Here is an 18,854-nt window from a genome sequence, read left to right on the forward strand (position 1 = left end):
CCCCTACATATCCCAAGGAACCTACATTCCAAATTTCAGCTGTCTACGACCAGTAGTTTCGACTGTGCGTTGTCTGTCAGTCAGTCAGTCAGTCACTCAGTAACGGAAGAGTTTTATATATTTATATAGATGTAGTCTATACCTTCCTCGATAAATGCATTATCCAACACAAAAAGAATTATTAAATTCGGACCAGTAGTGTCAAAGATTAGCGCGTTCAAACAAACAAACAAACTCTTCAGCTTTATAATATTAGTATAGATTGTATAATGGTGTAAATGGTAATTGTGTCGGATGGAATTGTGCCTGCTAACTAATTCGTGTTGTCGGGTGTACATGCAACTATTAATAAATCCTTTAGGCGACCAATTGACCAGGAAAACCGAATCTAAATATTTTGTAGAAATTTATTTTCTGTTTCCATATTTGTTAAGTACGGTGACTGCTGTATTCCAGTAATTTATATCATTCCGACATTAATCGTTGACGTGTAGTGCCAGTATGAGGTGTAAAATTAATAAATGTGTAAAAGTATTGATTTTTTTCATAATATCAATATTACAATGTGATACTACAGGTATGTTAATAATAATCTTTTTTTTCTCAGTCTGGCTTCTATGTTTTGTTCATAGATACATATTGGTGGATACAACGCGAGATGAATGCGGACCAATAAGTACAGAACTTATTGGTCCGCATTCATCTCGCGATTGACTCAACCGATTTTGATGAAGCTCTGTTGAACTCTAGTTTGTGGTGAACATGTATATAAATATTATCTTATGGGTAATATGATGACCCACGGTATGATGAGTACACGGCACGGCGTTTTATTAACTTGGAGACAATATAAAAAGGCTGTAAGCGCGCGGCCCGTGTGCTTACAGTCCTATTGTATTGACATTATGAAATATAACATACGACATAGGATTTAATGTTCAAATTTAAATGACAAGGTTGCTTGGTGGAGCGGTGACGTTTAAATTATATATGTCCTTTACACCGCACTTGCGCTGTATACGCGAACACTTGCGTGTCGTGTCATGTTATGTTTCATATTCTGCGACCACGCCCGCGAGTCGCTGTACATAACGTCTCTGCCAATTTTCAAGCTATCTATATGTCTATCTTGACCGAGGTACGGGTAACCCGGCGCGAGTAGACACATTATAATTATATTCTGAATTCTTTACAGTTGGTGTTGATATTACGTTTAAAATTGAAATGTATAAAGTACTTGGAAAGCTGAAGCCGATGTGCGATCATGACATACAAGATATGAAAAGCTATACAGTTAAGGAAGGGGAACATATCATAATTAAGACGATCTACGACAAAACAATTCAAGATGCATGGTAATTTTACTTAGTTAAAAAAATATCTAAACTTGTATGTTATCTCGCGTTTGACTGAATCGATTTTGATGCAGTTTTGGTCATAGTATTTTTCACCCTTTTCGATTAGGGGTTGTGTGCTAACCTGATGGTCATTGGTTAGTTAATTGGAACAGGCTAATTAACTCTCGTCAAACGTAAAACAAACTCGTACTAAGCCTTCAGTAGCCTCACTCACATGGCGATCCACATCACTGAAGTAATTTCACAACGGTGTTCTGTGAGGCCGCGGTATCACTCCGGTCGAACCGACCCATTCGTGCCGAAGCATGACTCTCTCACCCACGTGAGCAAATGGAATGTCTTCCAAGGCGATCAATATTTTGTGAAACATTGTTGTCACATGTATTTATTTACACAGAATATAAAGGTAGGTTTTGTACTGTTTGAAGATAGATCTGTAAGGACTAGTGCAGAAGCAGCTCCGTTTACTAAGCCAGACAAGTAGATAGTCCAAGCACGGAGCAAAGCTCGCATAGAGAACTGGTATCAGTACTGTGTAGTGTAACTAATATCATTTGCTTAATTTATAATTTTTTGCAGGTGTTATAGTAAATACACTGATTATATATTTAGAAGTAAAAGCCAGAATGTTTACCGGAATGAATCAATTGTAAGTAAAAATTATAATTATAGATAATTTTTTGCAACATATCTCAGTAGCCGGGATGTAGATCTATTTTTATTCATTTTGTTTAATTGGAGTCCCAAGGAAGGATCCACTTGCATCCTAAAATATAATTTACTACTCGTATACAGGGTGTCCCTGAAGTCGACGTCCAAATGGCACCAGATGATCGACAAAGTTCAAACTGTTATCAGAATTACATTTTGAGCCAACTGTTTTAGTTCGGAAAATGATGTTATTTTAAGTCGAACCAAGTACTCTTAAATTCGGCACAAATAAATATTTTTCAACGAAACTCCGTTTTGATCAACTTGTTTGCACTTGCTATAATTTCTTCTAGTATACTCAAAGCATACCGAATAACCTCGTATGTACTAGACAACACTTAGCACTCGATTTGTCATCATCATGTTGATTGATAATCAGCGAGGATTTCTTGTCAAACAAAATCGTCTGTCTTCTTATGATTTCGCTAGTAGCATTCGTCGGCATTATTATGTATCGTTTTATATTTTTTCGACAGTATAAAGCGGGCAAAGAAATGGGAACGGTATGGGAGTGTAGTTTTATTTCTTTGAAGACAGCTTCAAATATACCCAAGAAAATATTGTATGCCAATGGATATGACACTTACGCAACATTTATTTGTACCATGCACATCCACGTTCGACGAGAGAGTAAGTAATTAAAGATTTTTTTACGAGCATTTATTTAACTTCCAATGTATGTGTGTAATGTGTGTGTGTTTATTTTGTATATACGTTTAGTTCACATTACCGTACGTACTTAGCTTGTCGATTTAGTTAGACATATAATAAAATATATATAAAATAATAATATAGAAGTGTGGCTATTTTATTTTCAAAAAGCCCGACAAACAAGCTGACAGATCACCTGATGGTAAGCAATTGACACCGTCCTTAGACCCCAGAGGAGTTCAAGTGTACATTTTTGGTTTGAGCATTTGAGAGTTGGAGATGGGGGAAGATTTGGTCATAACAAGGCTGCAAATAACGCAAGCGTTGTTTCACGCCGGTTTCCTCCGTGGTATGATTAGTGGTATTATTCGTACTGAAACATGGTTTTCCTACTTCGGGGTTAAACGTGAAGAAAAATAAGAAACTATAAATGCGAAAGCTTATGAGCATGTATAGACCAACACTAGAGATATCACATATACGCTGAGGGCCATGTAGGAAATTTTCGGAGATTAAGTGTGGGAGGATTATGCTCCAGTGCGAAAGGGCCGGCTCGACTGGAGTGACACCACAGCTTCATGGAAAACCGGTGTGGTTACCGGTGTCTCTGAACCCCCGAGTTATCAAACCACAAATTCCTGACCCGCAAAAAGGTCGGCAACGCACTTGAAACTCTGTCTGGTGTTTCGGTAGCAACCGGTGCGGCGCTGATTGCTCACCATCACGTGATCCGTCTGATCGTTTGTCGGCTTATAACATAAAGATGTCACAATCAAATAGCCGTTTTGATGTTATTCAAATAATTGATTTGACTTGTTACAGAGGCTCCTATGGTAATCCTCGTTAACAATATGGAGATGGCACTAGAACAAACACAATTGTCGGATGAAGAAGCCGACTTTACTGCCATCTACCATTATAAAGTTGGAGACAAAGTAAACATTACTTGCGTGACTGAAAACTACAATGAGCATGATACAATTAGCATGCAAAGTCCTAATGTTGGCAAACTAACCCGTAAGTTACGTTTACCTGAAATAAGTAGAGGTGTACAAATTTAATGTTATTTTAATACAACTATCACTATCTAATATCACGTAATAATAACAAGAACCGCTAATTTATACAATTTCCTAAGAAAATAAACTTTCGTAGGATTCTAAACGAGAGACAGATTGGATAATTCTACGCACAAATTTTTATACAAAAATCGCATAAAATAATAAGTAGCATAAAATAATAAGCAATAAGTCGCTCTGATTGGTTGTATAAGCCACCTGTTCCTTCTCGTCAGAGTCGTCCGCGGGTATCGCACGATTTCCTACGAGGCGGCTTGCGTTCTGGCCGGGTCCCCGGCCCTAGGACCTAGAGGCGAAAGTAAAAAGAAAGAGCGCGTATGGGGCTCGACGCCGATTCAGTGGTAGTCGAGGTGATCCGGCCAGTACTCGACGACTGGCTTCGTTTCTTATACTATCTATATATTATTACTCGATCCGTTTAGAATCTTACGAAACGAATCCGTAAGTTTGTAAAATTACCACAAGTCGTCACAAATTGATTTTGTGATGTCCTAGCTGTAAAATAACACAATTTATATTACGTATTACAGATCCGGATTTACAATCAAGCAGAAGGCTTGGTATTAAAACGACGTTGACTTCATTGCATGATGGCAAATACCATTTGTTCACACTCAAAAATCAGTCAGATTATACCTCAGTAAGACTAAGATTCATTGAAACAAGGGGTGAGATGTCCATACTTGATTTGTAATTTTACTAAACAATCTAATCTGTTTCCACCAACCACCCATTATCTAAACTAAGAGTACTACTCGAGACACACCTAAACTAACCCCTTACTTGTATCATTAGGGGTAACTTATAGGTTAGTGAACACCAAAATCTCGTTAAGAATGACCAATCTTAGTTTTTAAACTAACATGGTCACTAACACTACTATTAGAACTCGAAACGGGATATTTACCATGTTTTTCTATTTTTATGAGTTTCCAATATTTCGGCACTGTTGCAAGCGCCATGATCACGGATGAACTGGAGTATATGCGGGTGGATGTTGAAGAGCAGACAAATCGGTCTACCGTCTTTGTCACTTGTAACTCGATTCAATTCTCGACACACAAAGCTCACTGTGTCCGCTCGCGAACTTTCTTCTTTCTTGGCACTTTAGCGGGTTTTACACAACTGGACTACTGGATTCCAAGCTCTAGACAGTTGAAACCTATTCTCCCGGTTGAAGTTTTTGTACTTGGTTATCTCAATAGCTTCTCTTACCAGTTTAGGTATATAGTGGCGTTCTGCCGAGATAACTTGTGGGTTATGTAACTCAATCCAGTGGTTTGATCCAGCCTCTAAGATTTGTTGAGCTATAGCGGATTTTTGTGCGTCGTTATTTTTCACCGCTCTAATATGCTCAGAAATTCTATAAGCCACAGTACGTTTAGTCTGACCGATAAATGATTTGCCACAGCTACAGTCCACTTTGTAGACACCAGATCTTTCTAGAGGGAAGCTGTCCTTCGGCGAACGTAGCATCGTCATTAATTGCAGATGTTCTATGCTCACTAAATACTGATTTGCCAATTTTTCATTTTGCAGATGATCCATTGAATATTACAATAAATGGAATACTAATGCGACCACAACTTAATAACATAATCAACAATCAATACACAATAACCTACGTACACAAGAGCAATAGTAGAATAGATGTCATTTGTGAAACCTCTCCAAATTACAAACTACTTATTTTGAATAAAGCGTTTAGGGGTATCAGATACTATCAGTATGGTAAGATTTTAGAGATTTATTTCAGTTTTAGGCTTAGCCACAGCAATGTAGTCCACATTGCTTTTTTACGCGTTAATTCCGTGAAAGGGCGTCGTCAGCTTAGTCCAACACAAACAAATTGTTTACCTGTAATGTGCTAAAAGAGCAGATGGCAAGTACAGCACTCCTCGTGGACACCCGCAACACCAGAGGAGTTACGAGTGCGTTGCTGGCCTTTCGGCCATCTAGTTCTTCTCACTCACACGATTCTCGGACAAGATATTAATATGTTTTAATCTTTACTTGTTTCAGAATTACCACCCGAACAAAAAATTAACATACATTTTACTCCGCCACCAAATAAAACTCAAAACTTCAGATGTTCCGCAAATAATAGACACGGGTATGTCGCACAGGCTTGTGATATAATGATTAAATCTGACGATAAATTACTGAATGGTAAGTAAACGAATCCATATTGATAACCGAATTATCGGCCTCTACATAAGAAGTTTGCCATAATCTTCAAGCGTGGCAGACGGTTTGGAGATGGCAGTTTCAAAGGTTCGGGTTTATCAGAGAGCGCTACTGCCTAGTCACTGTCTTTTGTATAGTCCCTTAGTCAACTTAACGATACCCGCTTGCAGAGAGATTGTCACAAATTGTACCCTGTCGCCAGAATACAATGTTTTCCTTTAAGCGTTTAATATAGTTTGTGTAAATATTTTCAGATAATAAAATAATGGAAATGGTGTTACCAGCAAACCGGACCGTGTTGGAAGTATCCAATGAAACGTTGCAGGTTATCTACTACGAGGTCGATGCTGACGAAGATTTGGAAATAAAATGTTCTGTACGCAAGCGACAACTTAATGTGGTGTACATGCACTTCCAAAATAATCGTAAGTAATGAGACAGTACAATGGTGGCTCTCCAGCCATACTTCGCCGCGAATGGGTCGGCGCGACCGGAGCGATACGCTTGCAACGCTTGCATTGTGTGAGTGCGGCTACCGGAGGCCCAATTACCCCCCTTTCCAATACCCGATTTAAGTTTTTAAACTGGCATGGTCACTAACACTAGTATTAGAACTCGAAACGGGATATTTACCATGTTTTTCTATGAGTCCGATATTTCGGCACTGTTGCAAGCGCCATGATCACGGAAACACATAGAAATAGGAAAACATGGTAAATATCCCGTTTCGAGTTCTAATACCCGATTCCCCAACAACCCCCAAAACGCCGGTAACGCATTTGTAATGCCTCTGGTGTTTCGGGTGTCTATGGGCGGCGGCGATCTATCTGGTCGTTTACCGGTTCATGTCATAAAAAAAGTAAGTTGGGGGTTGGTTTAGGTGTTACGTCACCTAAGAAAGTTTAAGTAAACCGACAGTTTAGCGGTGATTGGAGGAAATTGCAATAATTAATGAACTCTTCCTGAATTAATCCTTCCTGATGTTTGTTTATTTGCAGATACAACTGATGAAAATATGATTTCCAAAATAGTTACATTGAAATATGGTTCTACGAACCCTCCAGTTATATGCTATTTAAGAGATCAGGTGAACGACGTACGGTCTATAAATCGTGATGAAATAATGTATCAGATTGAAGTGAGATTTGTAAATAAAGATGTTTCTCCTCGACTTGGCGGGGGCACTGCCGTGTCCCCAGATTTAACATTTGAACCTGATCCTACTACTACTATTGCAAACCAGGAAACGCGTAAGTCTTAGTAAAGTTATTATAAATGCGAAAGTTTGTCAATGAGATTGTTTGTGTGTATGTTTGTTAATCAAATACATCGAAACGGCGGAAGGGATTAGAATGAAATTTGGGACAGGGGTAGATTATGGTCTGGAATAACACATAGAGAGTGTCCGACCCGAAGGTCTATTTTTGGCCGAAGCCGAAGGAATATGATCTCTCAAGTCTCAGTAATTATTTTAGTTCAATGTTGTTTACAAGCTACAATCAATATTAGAATTATTTTAAAACTTCAATACTACAGGTTTATATTGTCTGTCTCATAGAGAACCTGATGTTGAGCAAGTCGGCAATAAAAGATTTTGATTTGTTTGAAAAAATCTCATTTCTTTATTAAAGTTATTTATTTATGTAAGATAGTCTGTCCGCATATCTTTGCAGTACTGAACAATTGGTCACTAGGAACACTGCTGGGAGTATTGTCCTTGTCACTTGTTCACTTGTAAATCAATACTATGTAACGCAAAGGTACCGGTTACCGACCGGCCTCCTCTATCCGACCATTTTAGTTTATTTACGCTAATTTGTGTATTTATCGCGCGAAAGTCTTGAAATACGCCTTATTCAATACATTAATTTATCATTAATTCATCATTCAACTTCAGTCAAAACTTGGGTTTGTGGGGTTAACGCACATTCCGACTGTCCTGCGAAATATAAAAAAGGTGCAGTTTGCGTAAATTTTCATGCGAAAAAAACATACTTAAATCAGTGAAATAAAAGATCTCGATTTTGACGATGATCACTCGGGTAAACTAAGAATGTATTTACTTTATGTGATTTATTGGTTCATTGAGTCCTTATAATTTCAATATGCATACAGAAATTCCATGTTTTTATAGATTTATCGGTAAATTAATGTTGGACGGAATAAGGAGCCCTACAAAATGACGACGTACCGAATACCGACCAATTTGGTCGGTAAACGGAATTTTAAGGTTTATGAATGACACTAATTTTCTGTAACGTGGGTTGTTTTAGGAGTGTTTTGTGATTAGTTTCTTATTCTTAAAGCTATCCTTAGATATTAGACCGGTATCCGACCTATGCTAACTATAATGTATTCTTTGTAATTTACGTTTCAAATTGATATATTTCCGATATATTTACGATTCCTTCACAAAGACTTGCTAGAAGTAAACCTTTATATTTTATGTTTATTTCGAAGAATTTCATGAATACGATATTGTTACAACTTAATAAGTAATAGTAGAGTAGAAAGTAACTAAAAAAGTGAGTGAATAGGTTGCTAATGGGCAGACGTGCTCCATCGTAGGCCACATCATCACTTACCATCAGGTGAGATAGCGGCCAAACGTCGTCCCATTTAACAATAAAAAAAAAAAAAAAAAAATGGTATAAATTTCAGTTAAGACGTTTTATTATACAAATACAGGTTTGATCGTAGTCTGGATACGATTTGTTTCCCTGTCCCTTGTTCCGACTAACTAAGAGAATATAGGTTTTGGTGTTTTTTTTAAATTACATGATAAGCACATCATCGGTTAGTCATCGGGATGAACGACAAAAACGTTAGTAATAGGTATAGTAGGTACTTGTACGTAATACCTACGACACATAATGTTCCGAAAATAACTACGGAGGTTTATTGTACCTACAACCTACAAGTAGTAAAGTAAATAAAATAAGTACCTACCATATGTACGATACATAGTATGTAATGTATAGGTAGATACATAGAAAAGTTTAGTCACGAATTTACCTAATTACGTATCTTAACAATAGGTATCTACCTATAGGTACTTAAAGACCATTCGCATTTAACCAATACGAACAATTTCTTTATTAGGCATAATAAATTAAGATCGACATGATGTAGGTAAATCTTATGCTGAAATACTAGGAAACTTAATTAAAAAATAAATAACTACCTACACGGTAGGTTGAAAAGTAGACGTCACATTGTATGTTCTCTGCTTACATATCCGAGTGTTAAAAAACGTAATGTTATGTTAAATTTAAAAATCATTATCGTAATTTCAGTATCGAATCCAAAAACAATGCGTGAATAGTTTTAGAAAGATTGTTGTTTTACGAATTTCTACTCTATTGCTAAGATATAGAGTTGATTTTACAATGTGCGTTTGGGTCGGACGGAGTCAGGTTCCTGAGGAGTCGGTATCACGGACATCTGTCGGCAGTCGGTCGGTATACGGGGACTTTAGTATTTTTCCAAGCGTAAGAGTTTAAATCGAAATATAGGTACAAAATAGTCGTAAAAGGCCAAAATTATGAACATATTTTTAATTCGTACTTAATATACTTTCGGAAAAGCATCTTTTATTATACGATGTTGAATATTTTGTTTATCTTTTGGAGGATTTTGTTCGCCGCGCCGATCACCGGTCGGTATTCGGTGCTTTTGCGTTATTCAAATTTAATTGATAAACTCAAGCTCGATTGAATATTATCAATATTAATATATTTCTATTTCAGATACGTCGAACCTACTCATATTTGCATGTATTCCTGGTCTTGTATTAACGATCACTGTTGTGGGCATAGTCTACTGGCGTAAAAGAACGCAAAGACCAAAAAATACTTGTAATACTGAGGTATGTTATCTTTCTTTTTATTTCCGAAGGGATACACAGAGGTGTGTATATAGGTACCTTTGCTTACTTACTTGCTACTTATTACTTGATATCAAACGAAAGAACTAAATTGGTAAAACTATTTTTTAATACAGTTTCACATAAATCTTATTTTTATGTATATTTTTTTTTTGTATACAGGCACCTTGCAATGGTGTTAAAGAAGACAATGAAATGACTCCAATACCTGAATCGATGTACGACTCATGTTCCAGTGAAAATTCCACTATACAACCAAATAATGACGTTCCGAAAAGTCCAGACTGTTCTGACCCCAATTACCAACACTACGAGAAAGTAAATTATTTGCAATGCAAGCCAAAATCAAGTGAACCTCAACAGCGATCGAGCAAAATGTATAATGTAGCTTATGATCATTTTAGAAGTTGTGTCAGTGGGAAATAGTTTCGTAATCAATAAACTGCGTTTAAAAAATCGACTTTGACCACCATTTTTATACAGGGTGTCCCTGAAATCGACGTCCAACGGGCACTAGATGATCAGCAAGGTTCCAACTGTTATCAGAAAAATATAAAAAAAAATCTAAGTCCTACAGTTTTTAAATTACTGTGACTTAACGCAAATGTACCGAATACCGACCGGTGATCGGCGCGGCGAACAAAATCCTCCAAAAGATAAACAAAAAATTCAAGATCGTATAATAAAAAATGCTTTTCCAAAAGTTTATTAACTATGAATTAGAAATATGTTCATTATTTTGCCCTTTTACGACTATTTTGTACCTATATTTCGATTTAAACTCTTACGCTTGGAAAAATACTAAAGTCCCCGTATACCGACCGACTGCCGACAGATGTCCGTGATACCGACTCCTCAGGAACCTGATTCCGTCCGACCCAAACGCACATTGTAAAATCAACTCTATATCTTAGCAATAGAGTAGAAATTCGTAAAACAACAATCTTTCTAAAACTATTCACGCATTGTTTTTGGATTCGATACTGAAATTACGATAATGATTTTTAAATTTAACATAACATTACGTTTTTTAACACTCGGAGATGTAAGCAGAGAACATACAATGTGACGTCTACTTTTCAACCTACCATGTAGGTAGTTATTTATTTTTTAATTAAGTTTCCTAGTATTTCAGCATAAGATTTACCTACATCATGTCGATCTTAATTTATTATGCCTAATAAAGAAATTGTTCGTATTGGTTAAATGCGAATGGTCTTTAATTACCTATAGGTAGATACCTATTGTTAAGATACGTAATTCCGAAATTCGTGACTAAACTTTTCTATGTATCTACCTATACATTACATACTATGTATCGTACATATGGTAGGTACTTATTTTATTTACTTTACTACTTGTAGGTTTTAGGTACAATAAAGCTTAGTAGTTATTTTCGGAACATTATGTGTCGTAGGTATTACGTACAAGTACTATACCTATTACTAACGTTTTTGTCGTTCATCCCGATGACTTACCGATGATGTGCTTATCATGTAATTTAAAAAAAACACCAAAACCTATATTCCCTTAGTTAGTCGGAACAAGGGACAGGGAAACAAATCGTATCCAGACTACGACCAAACCTGTATTTGTATAATAAAACGTCTTAGCTGAAATTTATACCATTTTTTTAGTTACTTTCTACTCTACTATTACTTATTAAGTTGTAACAATATCGTATTCATGAAATTCTTCGAAAGAAACATAAAATATAAAGGTTTACCTCTAGCAAGTCTTTGTGAAGGAATCGTAAATATATCGGAAATATGTCAATTTGAAACGTAAATTACAAAGAATCCATTATAGTTAGCATAGGTCGGATACCGGTCTAATATCTAAGGATAGCTTTAAGAATAAGAAACTAATCACAAAACACTCCTAAAACAACCCACATTACAGAAAATTAATGTCATTCATAAACCTTAAAATTCCGTTTACCGACCAATTTGGTCGGTATTCGGTACGTCGTCATTTTGTAGGGCTCCTTATTCCGTCCAACATTAATTTATCGATAAATCTATAAAAACATGGAATTTCTGTATGCATATTGAAATTATAAGGACTCAATGAACCAATAAATCACATAAAGTAAATACATTCTTAGTTTACCCGAGTGATCATCGTCAAAATCGAGATCTTTTATTTCACTGATTTATGTTTTTTTCGCATGAAAATTTACGCAAACTGCACCTTTTTTATATTTCGCAGGACAGTCGGAATGTGCGTTAACCCCACAAACCCAAGTTTTGACTAAAGGTGAATGATGAATTAATGTATTGAATAAGGCGTATTTCAAGACTTTCGCGCGATAAATACACAAATTAGCGTAAATAAACTAAAATGGTCGGATAGAGGAGGCCGGTCGGTAACCGGTACCTTTGCGTTATGTGTTATCCACGAAAAAGTCAAAAGACTGGCACAGGGCCAGTCTTTTGACTCTTGTTGCTGCAAATCTTTATTTTTTCGTCTGCAGTCTTCCTTACATTATCCTGAATAGTGCTCCAGTAATATGGAATCATAAATTCTTAGCCAATTGCTTTAGATTGGAAAACATTGTTAGTTTTAGAGGAACCAAATACTCTGAATAAAATGTTCACCTTACTTTAAGTGACTGTACTGAATAAATTATGTATTGCGCTAGTAATGGCAAATTTCACCAAAGTTGGCGTATTTAATATGAATTATTAAATGGTATAGCACTTTGCACATTATTTCTTAAATTCGACACAAAAAAAGATTTTTCAGTATTTGACTTCGCTTTATCAGACCATACAGCTCAGTTAATGAAGATAACGGTAAATAAAACCTGTCAGCTAAAATCTTGGCGGATTAAGAAGCGTGACATGTGCGAGAAGAATCTAAAAAAATTCAATAATTATCTTCAGTCACTATCTTTCTCTGATGTATACGATACAGATGACCCCAACCTAGCTTATAATAACTTTTTAAATATATTTCAAGTTCTGTACAACTCGTGTTTCCCTTATAAATCAATTTTAGTAAAACCGCATAAACAAATAAAATGGATATCACGAGGTATTCGTATCTGTAGCAAAAGGCAGCGACAACTCCTTTGGCAAAAGCGTCTTAAGCCAACAGATGAAAATAAAATAAAATTTGAAACATACGCGCGCAGATTTAAAAATATCATTAAATTAACCCAGAAAGCACAAAATAACTACATGATTAAAAATTCAAAAAATAAGTCAAAGACGTCGTGGCAAATAATCAACAATAAAAAATCTCAAAATGAACCTATCTCTAAAATATTAAAAAATGGTAAATTAATATACGACCCTAAGGAAATTGCGGAGTCCTTTAATAATTTCTTTATCGATCAAATCTCAGAAATACCTAAAGTCACAACAGATAATAGTGTACCGATAGAATATAATGATCACTCCATATTTATGGCTCCAGTTGTACCACAAGATATAATGAGGATAATTCGACATTTAAAGAACAAAAAGAGTTTCGGCTATGATGGCATCTCAACAACCGTAATAAAATTTGTATCCAGTAGCATAGCGGCCCCACTATGTCACATCATAAATAACAGTATCAGTACTGGAATATTTCCTGACAGTTTAAAAAGCGTCGTAGTTAAACCACTTTTCAAAAAGAACGATAAAGAGAATATGGCAAACTACAGGCCAATTGCCTTAATACCTATAATTTCAAAAATATTCGAAAAAGTTATTTACGAATCCCTGTATAAATTTCTAACTAAATTCAACATTCTTTGCGACGAACAAAAAGGGTTTAGAAAGAATAAAAACATAAATATGGCTGTGTATGACTTGTTAAACAATGTTATGAAAAACGTTGATACTAAAACACCTGTATGTGCAATTTATACAGACATGTCAAAAGCCTTTGATTATGTTAATCATAAAAAGCTTTTGTCAAAACTAAACGCTTATGGCATACGCGGGAATGCTCTTGATCTAATAGAATCTTATTTAAGCAATCGTAAGCAAGTGACAGAAGTTTCCAGAGTCTGTATGAGATCTAAGCAAGAAATAAAATATTTATCTTCCTATAGATACATCAAATTTGGTGTACCCCAAGGAAGCGTTCTCGGACCGTTACTCTTCTTGCTCTACATAAACGATCTGCCTCGTCAAGTCTCTAGTCCTATGGTATTGTTTGCCGACGACAGTACAGCTATAATTAATTGTATTAACAAACAGAAATACGAAACAGATGTTAATAGTGCGTTAAAAACAATAATCGACTGGCTCAATAATAACAACCTATTAATCAATATAGATAAAACTAAAGCTATGCATTTTTACCAACGGGTAAAATCTGAAAACCTAAATATAAATTATAATGGTCAAATAGTCGACGAAGCAAATACGGCTAAATTTCTAGGCATCCTAATTGACAACCATCTTACATGGAAACCTCAAGCAGAAGCTATTTGCAAAAAACTAGGTTCATCAGCATATGTACTGCATAATCTTTCAAAAAAAGTAAATATTAATGCAATACTAGTAGCATATCATGGCTTGGTAGTGTCAAATCTGAGATTTGGTGTTATATTCTGGGGCAATTGTTGTGAGCGAGAAAACATTTTTAAAGCCCAAAAACGTTGTATCAGAGCAATGTTTAAGTTAAAGGTTACAGACAGCTGCAAAACTTACTTTCTAAATAATAAACTATTAACTTTTCCTTGTATTTACATATTAGAGCTTTCTATTTTTGTCAAAAGTAACATCAAATTATACCCTACTTTAAAGGACACCACTAACCGAATTACAACTATCAGATCTCAATACAAAGATAAGCTATGTACCGGTGCTTACAAAACAGCCTTATTAAAAAAAGTGTCTTCGGTATGGCACCTGTTATTTATAATAAGATTCCAAGTAGTATTAAGGAGCAACCTTTAAGAATTTTTAAAAAACAACTTGCATCTTTGTTAATACAAAAATGTTATTATTCTGTGTCTGATTTTTTATTAGATGATTTGTAGACTGATTTCTGCAAGTTTATTGTTATTTTAATTTCTACTTTTGTGATCTCAATTTTTCAATTTTTCAATTTTTAAATTTTATTAGATTTATATTATCCTTTAATGTTATAGTAGATTTGTTTTCTTTATTTTAATAAGTTGTTATTATAGTACCTAAATAATGTTTATAGCTTTAAGATTTTTCAAAATGTTTGCATGCCAGATGGTAGAATGTACCAGGAACGATTTATCTTTGTAAGACCTTATATTTGTACCTACATTCAATGCAAATAAATGATATTCTATATTCTATTCTATTCTATATTCTATATTCTATTCAATGAAACTCCATTTCGATGAATTTATTTGAACTTACTAAAAATTCTTGTAGTGTACTCAAATCATACGTTATAACCTCGTATGCACTAGACAGCACTTTGCACGCTATTTGTTATCATCATGTTGAAAATCAGCGAGGATCTCTTGTCAAACAACATTGTCTGTTTACCCGTGATTTCGCTTGCAGCATTCGTTGGCAATATTATCGCTAGACGAACTGGTGTTGTGCATCTCGAGCCATTGTACCCGGGCTTCATTTTAGCTGAGCACTGGCTTTTATGCGCCGTGTTGATTATTTTTTTTTTTTTTTTTATTATTTTTTGCTTTACCTGCAATTCCTTGTAACGGTGTAAATAACTCTTTCTCGATAAACTAAAGAATATCTGGACAGACACCAGCTTCATCCCGCATTTGATCACAAGGCATGAACACGTAACTTAATCGGAGGATTCACCCATTTCTTTTTTTTTTTTGATGGGGATATGACGAGTAATTGTGCGGTAGGGCTCATGTACACCATACCACTACCGCGTCGATATGCTGTGTACATGAATCTGCCGCATCCGTTCCTTTTGATTTTACTACACATTTGATAATGTGTTTGATGCACTATGAACATCATATTGGAATCATTCAATATTATTTAGTGAAACATGATATACAACATCAGTTCCTCTAGTAAGTCTAGTAATATTGCCGACGAAAGCGGCAAGCGAAATCATGAGTAGACAGACAAAGTCAAAGCATTTATTTCAATTAATCCTAAATAAGGCACAAAAAAAAATGTTTTGTACAATATCCCTGATACATTATTTGATCATTTACCTATTGTATATATATGTAGGAACAATGTAACGACAATACGACGTCAAAACTATGGGACAATAAAACCAATTTGTAAAGAATATAAAATAAAATAGCGGGTTGTTTCAAACATAGTGCCCACATATGTACACTTACAATTTTGAAATAATGCTTCTATACAAATAAAAAATAATCTTTAATTTAATTTTTCAAGTCAAAAAAATAACTGCTTGATGCCACAGGATCCCTAGACTACATTGGAATAAATTAAGACTTTAAGTTGACGTGTAACTAGTGATCGTATTAGAGCATTGTCTAGTGTGAGCGAGTGTCCAGTGGAGCCGGACCAACATGCTGCCACGGAATTTTATCTTCAACTAGTGGTCGCCTAGTGGTCGAGGAATTCGACCATATACGATTTAATTTACAATACCACTTAACATACGTTCAAGGATAATTTTTATTTAACTCAAACTCAAACAAACTCTTTTATTTAAACTCTATTCATATGACACGTGAGAATATCATCGCAATGTCTATCGATTTTGACGTTTTGTCAAGTACGATCAGATACTATGCATGTGTGTGTAATGTTTTATTTATTGATTTAATGTACTTTATAAGCATTATTTTTGAAAAATATTAGCGTTCTGTACTTCTCCTACACACAAACTATAAGTGTACCAAATTTTATGCTCCTACGTCCGCACAATTTTCGTAAAAAGCGGTCCAAAGTTTTTGCACCACGTAATAATATACAATGTGATAGGCGTGGGACTTCTAACCCTTTAAGGCTGAGTACTACATCTAATTTTATCGACAAAAAAAATAATATGGGGGGTTGAACCCCTAATTGAAAATATAGGAAAATAGTGATTTTTTCGGTAAGAATAATTCACAAATTATTTTTTTCTCACCAAAACATTATCAAACATATGAAAAAAGTAATGAATTAGTTAGCCAAGGTTATTAGCTACCGTTTGTCGTCTTTTTTTTGTTTCTACGACGCATACAACCTTTGATATCAAAAAAAGTAAAAAAAATATTAAAATGGCCATAATTTTTAGGGGGAGGGGATTCGACCCCTTCGACCCAGGACTTTTGTCGTTAAAATTAGATGTAGTATTCAGCCTTAACGGGTTAGAAGTCTCGCCCCTATCACATTGTATAGATATAATCTGACAGTTTATAATATGCCTGTTTACACAGTTCACGCTTTATACAATATTTAAATTTTTTCTCGTTCAGATTCAGTATGGTGGTTGTTAGTTTATTGTAACACTTAACATAAAATCCCATGAAGGATTTCTGCACTTTGGACAATCGGAATTGCGGTATAGCTAACTTATTTTTACCTCTCGTATTAAAATTGTGTCTGTCGCTTCTTTTTTCAAACAATTGTTGATTTTTTCTCACGTACATAATATTTTCGTAAATGAATTGAGAAGGCACTGTAAGAATATTTATAGTTTTAAATAGTTCTCTCAAGATTCGCGACGGGGCAAGTTATATATTGCTCGAATAGCTCGCTTTTGCAAAATAAAAAGCAGCTGAGCTTAGTCTCCCCGAAAGTTTTATATGGGGCCCCCATTGTAATCTGTCATCTAATGTGATACCCAAAAATATAGTCTCTTAACAAATTCCAACTTTGTTGACCATGTTGTTTGACAAGAGATCCTCGCTGATTTTCAACATGATGATAACAAATCGCGTGTAAAGTGTTGTCTAGTGCATACGAGGTTGTAACTTATGATTTGAGTACATTAAAAGGAATATTAGTAAGTTCAAATAAATTCATCGAAACGGAGTTTCATTGAAAAATCTTTTTTTGTGTCGAATTTAAGAAATAATTTGCAAAGTGCTATACCATTTTATAATCCTTATTAAATGCGCCAACTTTGGTGAAATTTGCCACTACTAGCGCCATACATAATTTATTCAGTACAGTCACTTAAAGTAAGGTGAAAATTTTATTCAGAGTAACTATTTGGTTTCTCTAAAACTAACAATGTTTTCCAATCTAAAGCAGTTGGCTAAGAATTTATGATTCCATACTACTGGAGCACTATTCAGGATAATGTAAGGAAGACTACAGACGAAAAAATAAAGATTTGTAGCAACAAGAGTCAAAAGACTGGCACAGGGTGTATTTTTTCGTGGATAACACATAAGTCACTGTAATTTAAAAACTGTAGGACTTAGATTTTTTTTATATTTTTCTGATAACATTTGGAACTTTGCCGATCATCTGGTGCCTGTTGGACGTCGATTTCAGGGACACCCTGTATACTATTATTACACTGGTACAGTAGAAGCTCTTTATTCGCGGGGTATGCGTTCCGTAAATATGCCGCGAATACAGAAACCGTGAATATGGAATGGTAATTTGTATGGGGTTATAGGGGATACGTTCCTAGATGACGAAATCAAGAAGCAAATAGTAGATAAATAAAATGTTTAATATAACTTTCTGATCATACAGATTGCCTGATGATAATAATTATCATCAGGTTTAGGTCACACTAGGTTTAGGCAGAAGTCACAATCTACACGTAGTTGTAATAAGGTCTATTTTATTTTTTAATCCTTCTACTGACGCGTTGACAAAGGATAGCGAGTGTATTTTTTTTAGAATACGCACCGATATTTCGATTCGATCCGCGAATAAAGAAATCTTAGACCGCGAATATGGGAATTGGGTCGCATTTTTTCAATCCGCGAATAGTGAAAACGCGAATGAAGGAAGCGCGAATAAGGAGCTTCTACTGTATATATAGAAAATAACGCAAAGGCACCGGTTACCGACCGACGAATCGCGCGAAAGTCTTGCAACACGCCTTATTCAATACACACTCATACACACGCACTCACCACAC

General features: G+C 35.3%; 1 protein-coding gene across 2 annotated transcripts; it reads left to right on the forward strand.

Annotated features, from left to right (window-relative positions):
- Window positions 1-10,464, forward strand: LOC118280530 (uncharacterized). Of its 2 annotated transcripts, XM_035600616.2 has the most exons (12): window positions 1-577; window positions 1,196-1,355; window positions 1,938-2,007; window positions 2,546-2,699; window positions 3,543-3,737; window positions 4,330-4,467; window positions 5,339-5,530; window positions 5,822-5,968; window positions 6,241-6,411; window positions 6,985-7,236; window positions 9,736-9,854; window positions 10,035-10,464. In XM_035600616.2, the coding sequence occupies exons 1-12, from the start codon at window positions 502-504 to the stop codon at window positions 10,296-10,298; spliced, it is 1,938 nt and encodes a 645-aa protein (XP_035456509.2). In that variant the 5' UTR covers window positions 1-501; the 3' UTR covers window positions 10,299-10,464. The 2 variants fall into 2 exon arrangements, with proteins under 2 accessions (XP_035456509.2, XP_050557866.1); XM_050701909.1 differs by lacking the exon at window positions 6,241-6,411.
- The last annotated feature ends 8,390 nt before the right edge of the window (window positions 10,465-18,854 follow it).

The sequence above is a fragment of the Spodoptera frugiperda genome, chromosome 21 (genome assembly GCF_023101765.2).
Source record: "Spodoptera frugiperda isolate SF20-4 chromosome 21, AGI-APGP_CSIRO_Sfru_2.0, whole genome shotgun sequence".
In the NCBI taxonomy this organism is placed as follows: Eukaryota; Metazoa; Arthropoda; class Insecta; order Lepidoptera; family Noctuidae; genus Spodoptera; species Spodoptera frugiperda.

Bases quoted from the DNA above. Each gene is read 5' to 3' on its own strand.
- LOC118280530 (XM_035600616.2), top strand. From the start codon at position 502: ATGAGGTGTAAAATTAATAAATGTGTAAAAGTATTGATTTTTTTCATA. The intron at 578-1,195 runs GTATGTTAATAA...AATTCTTTACAG, and splicing joins ATTACAATGTGATACTACAG to TTGGTGTTGATATTACGTTT. The intron at 3,738-4,329 runs GTAAGTTACGTT...TACGTATTACAG, and splicing joins TAATGTTGGCAAACTAACCC to ATCCGGATTTACAATCAAGC.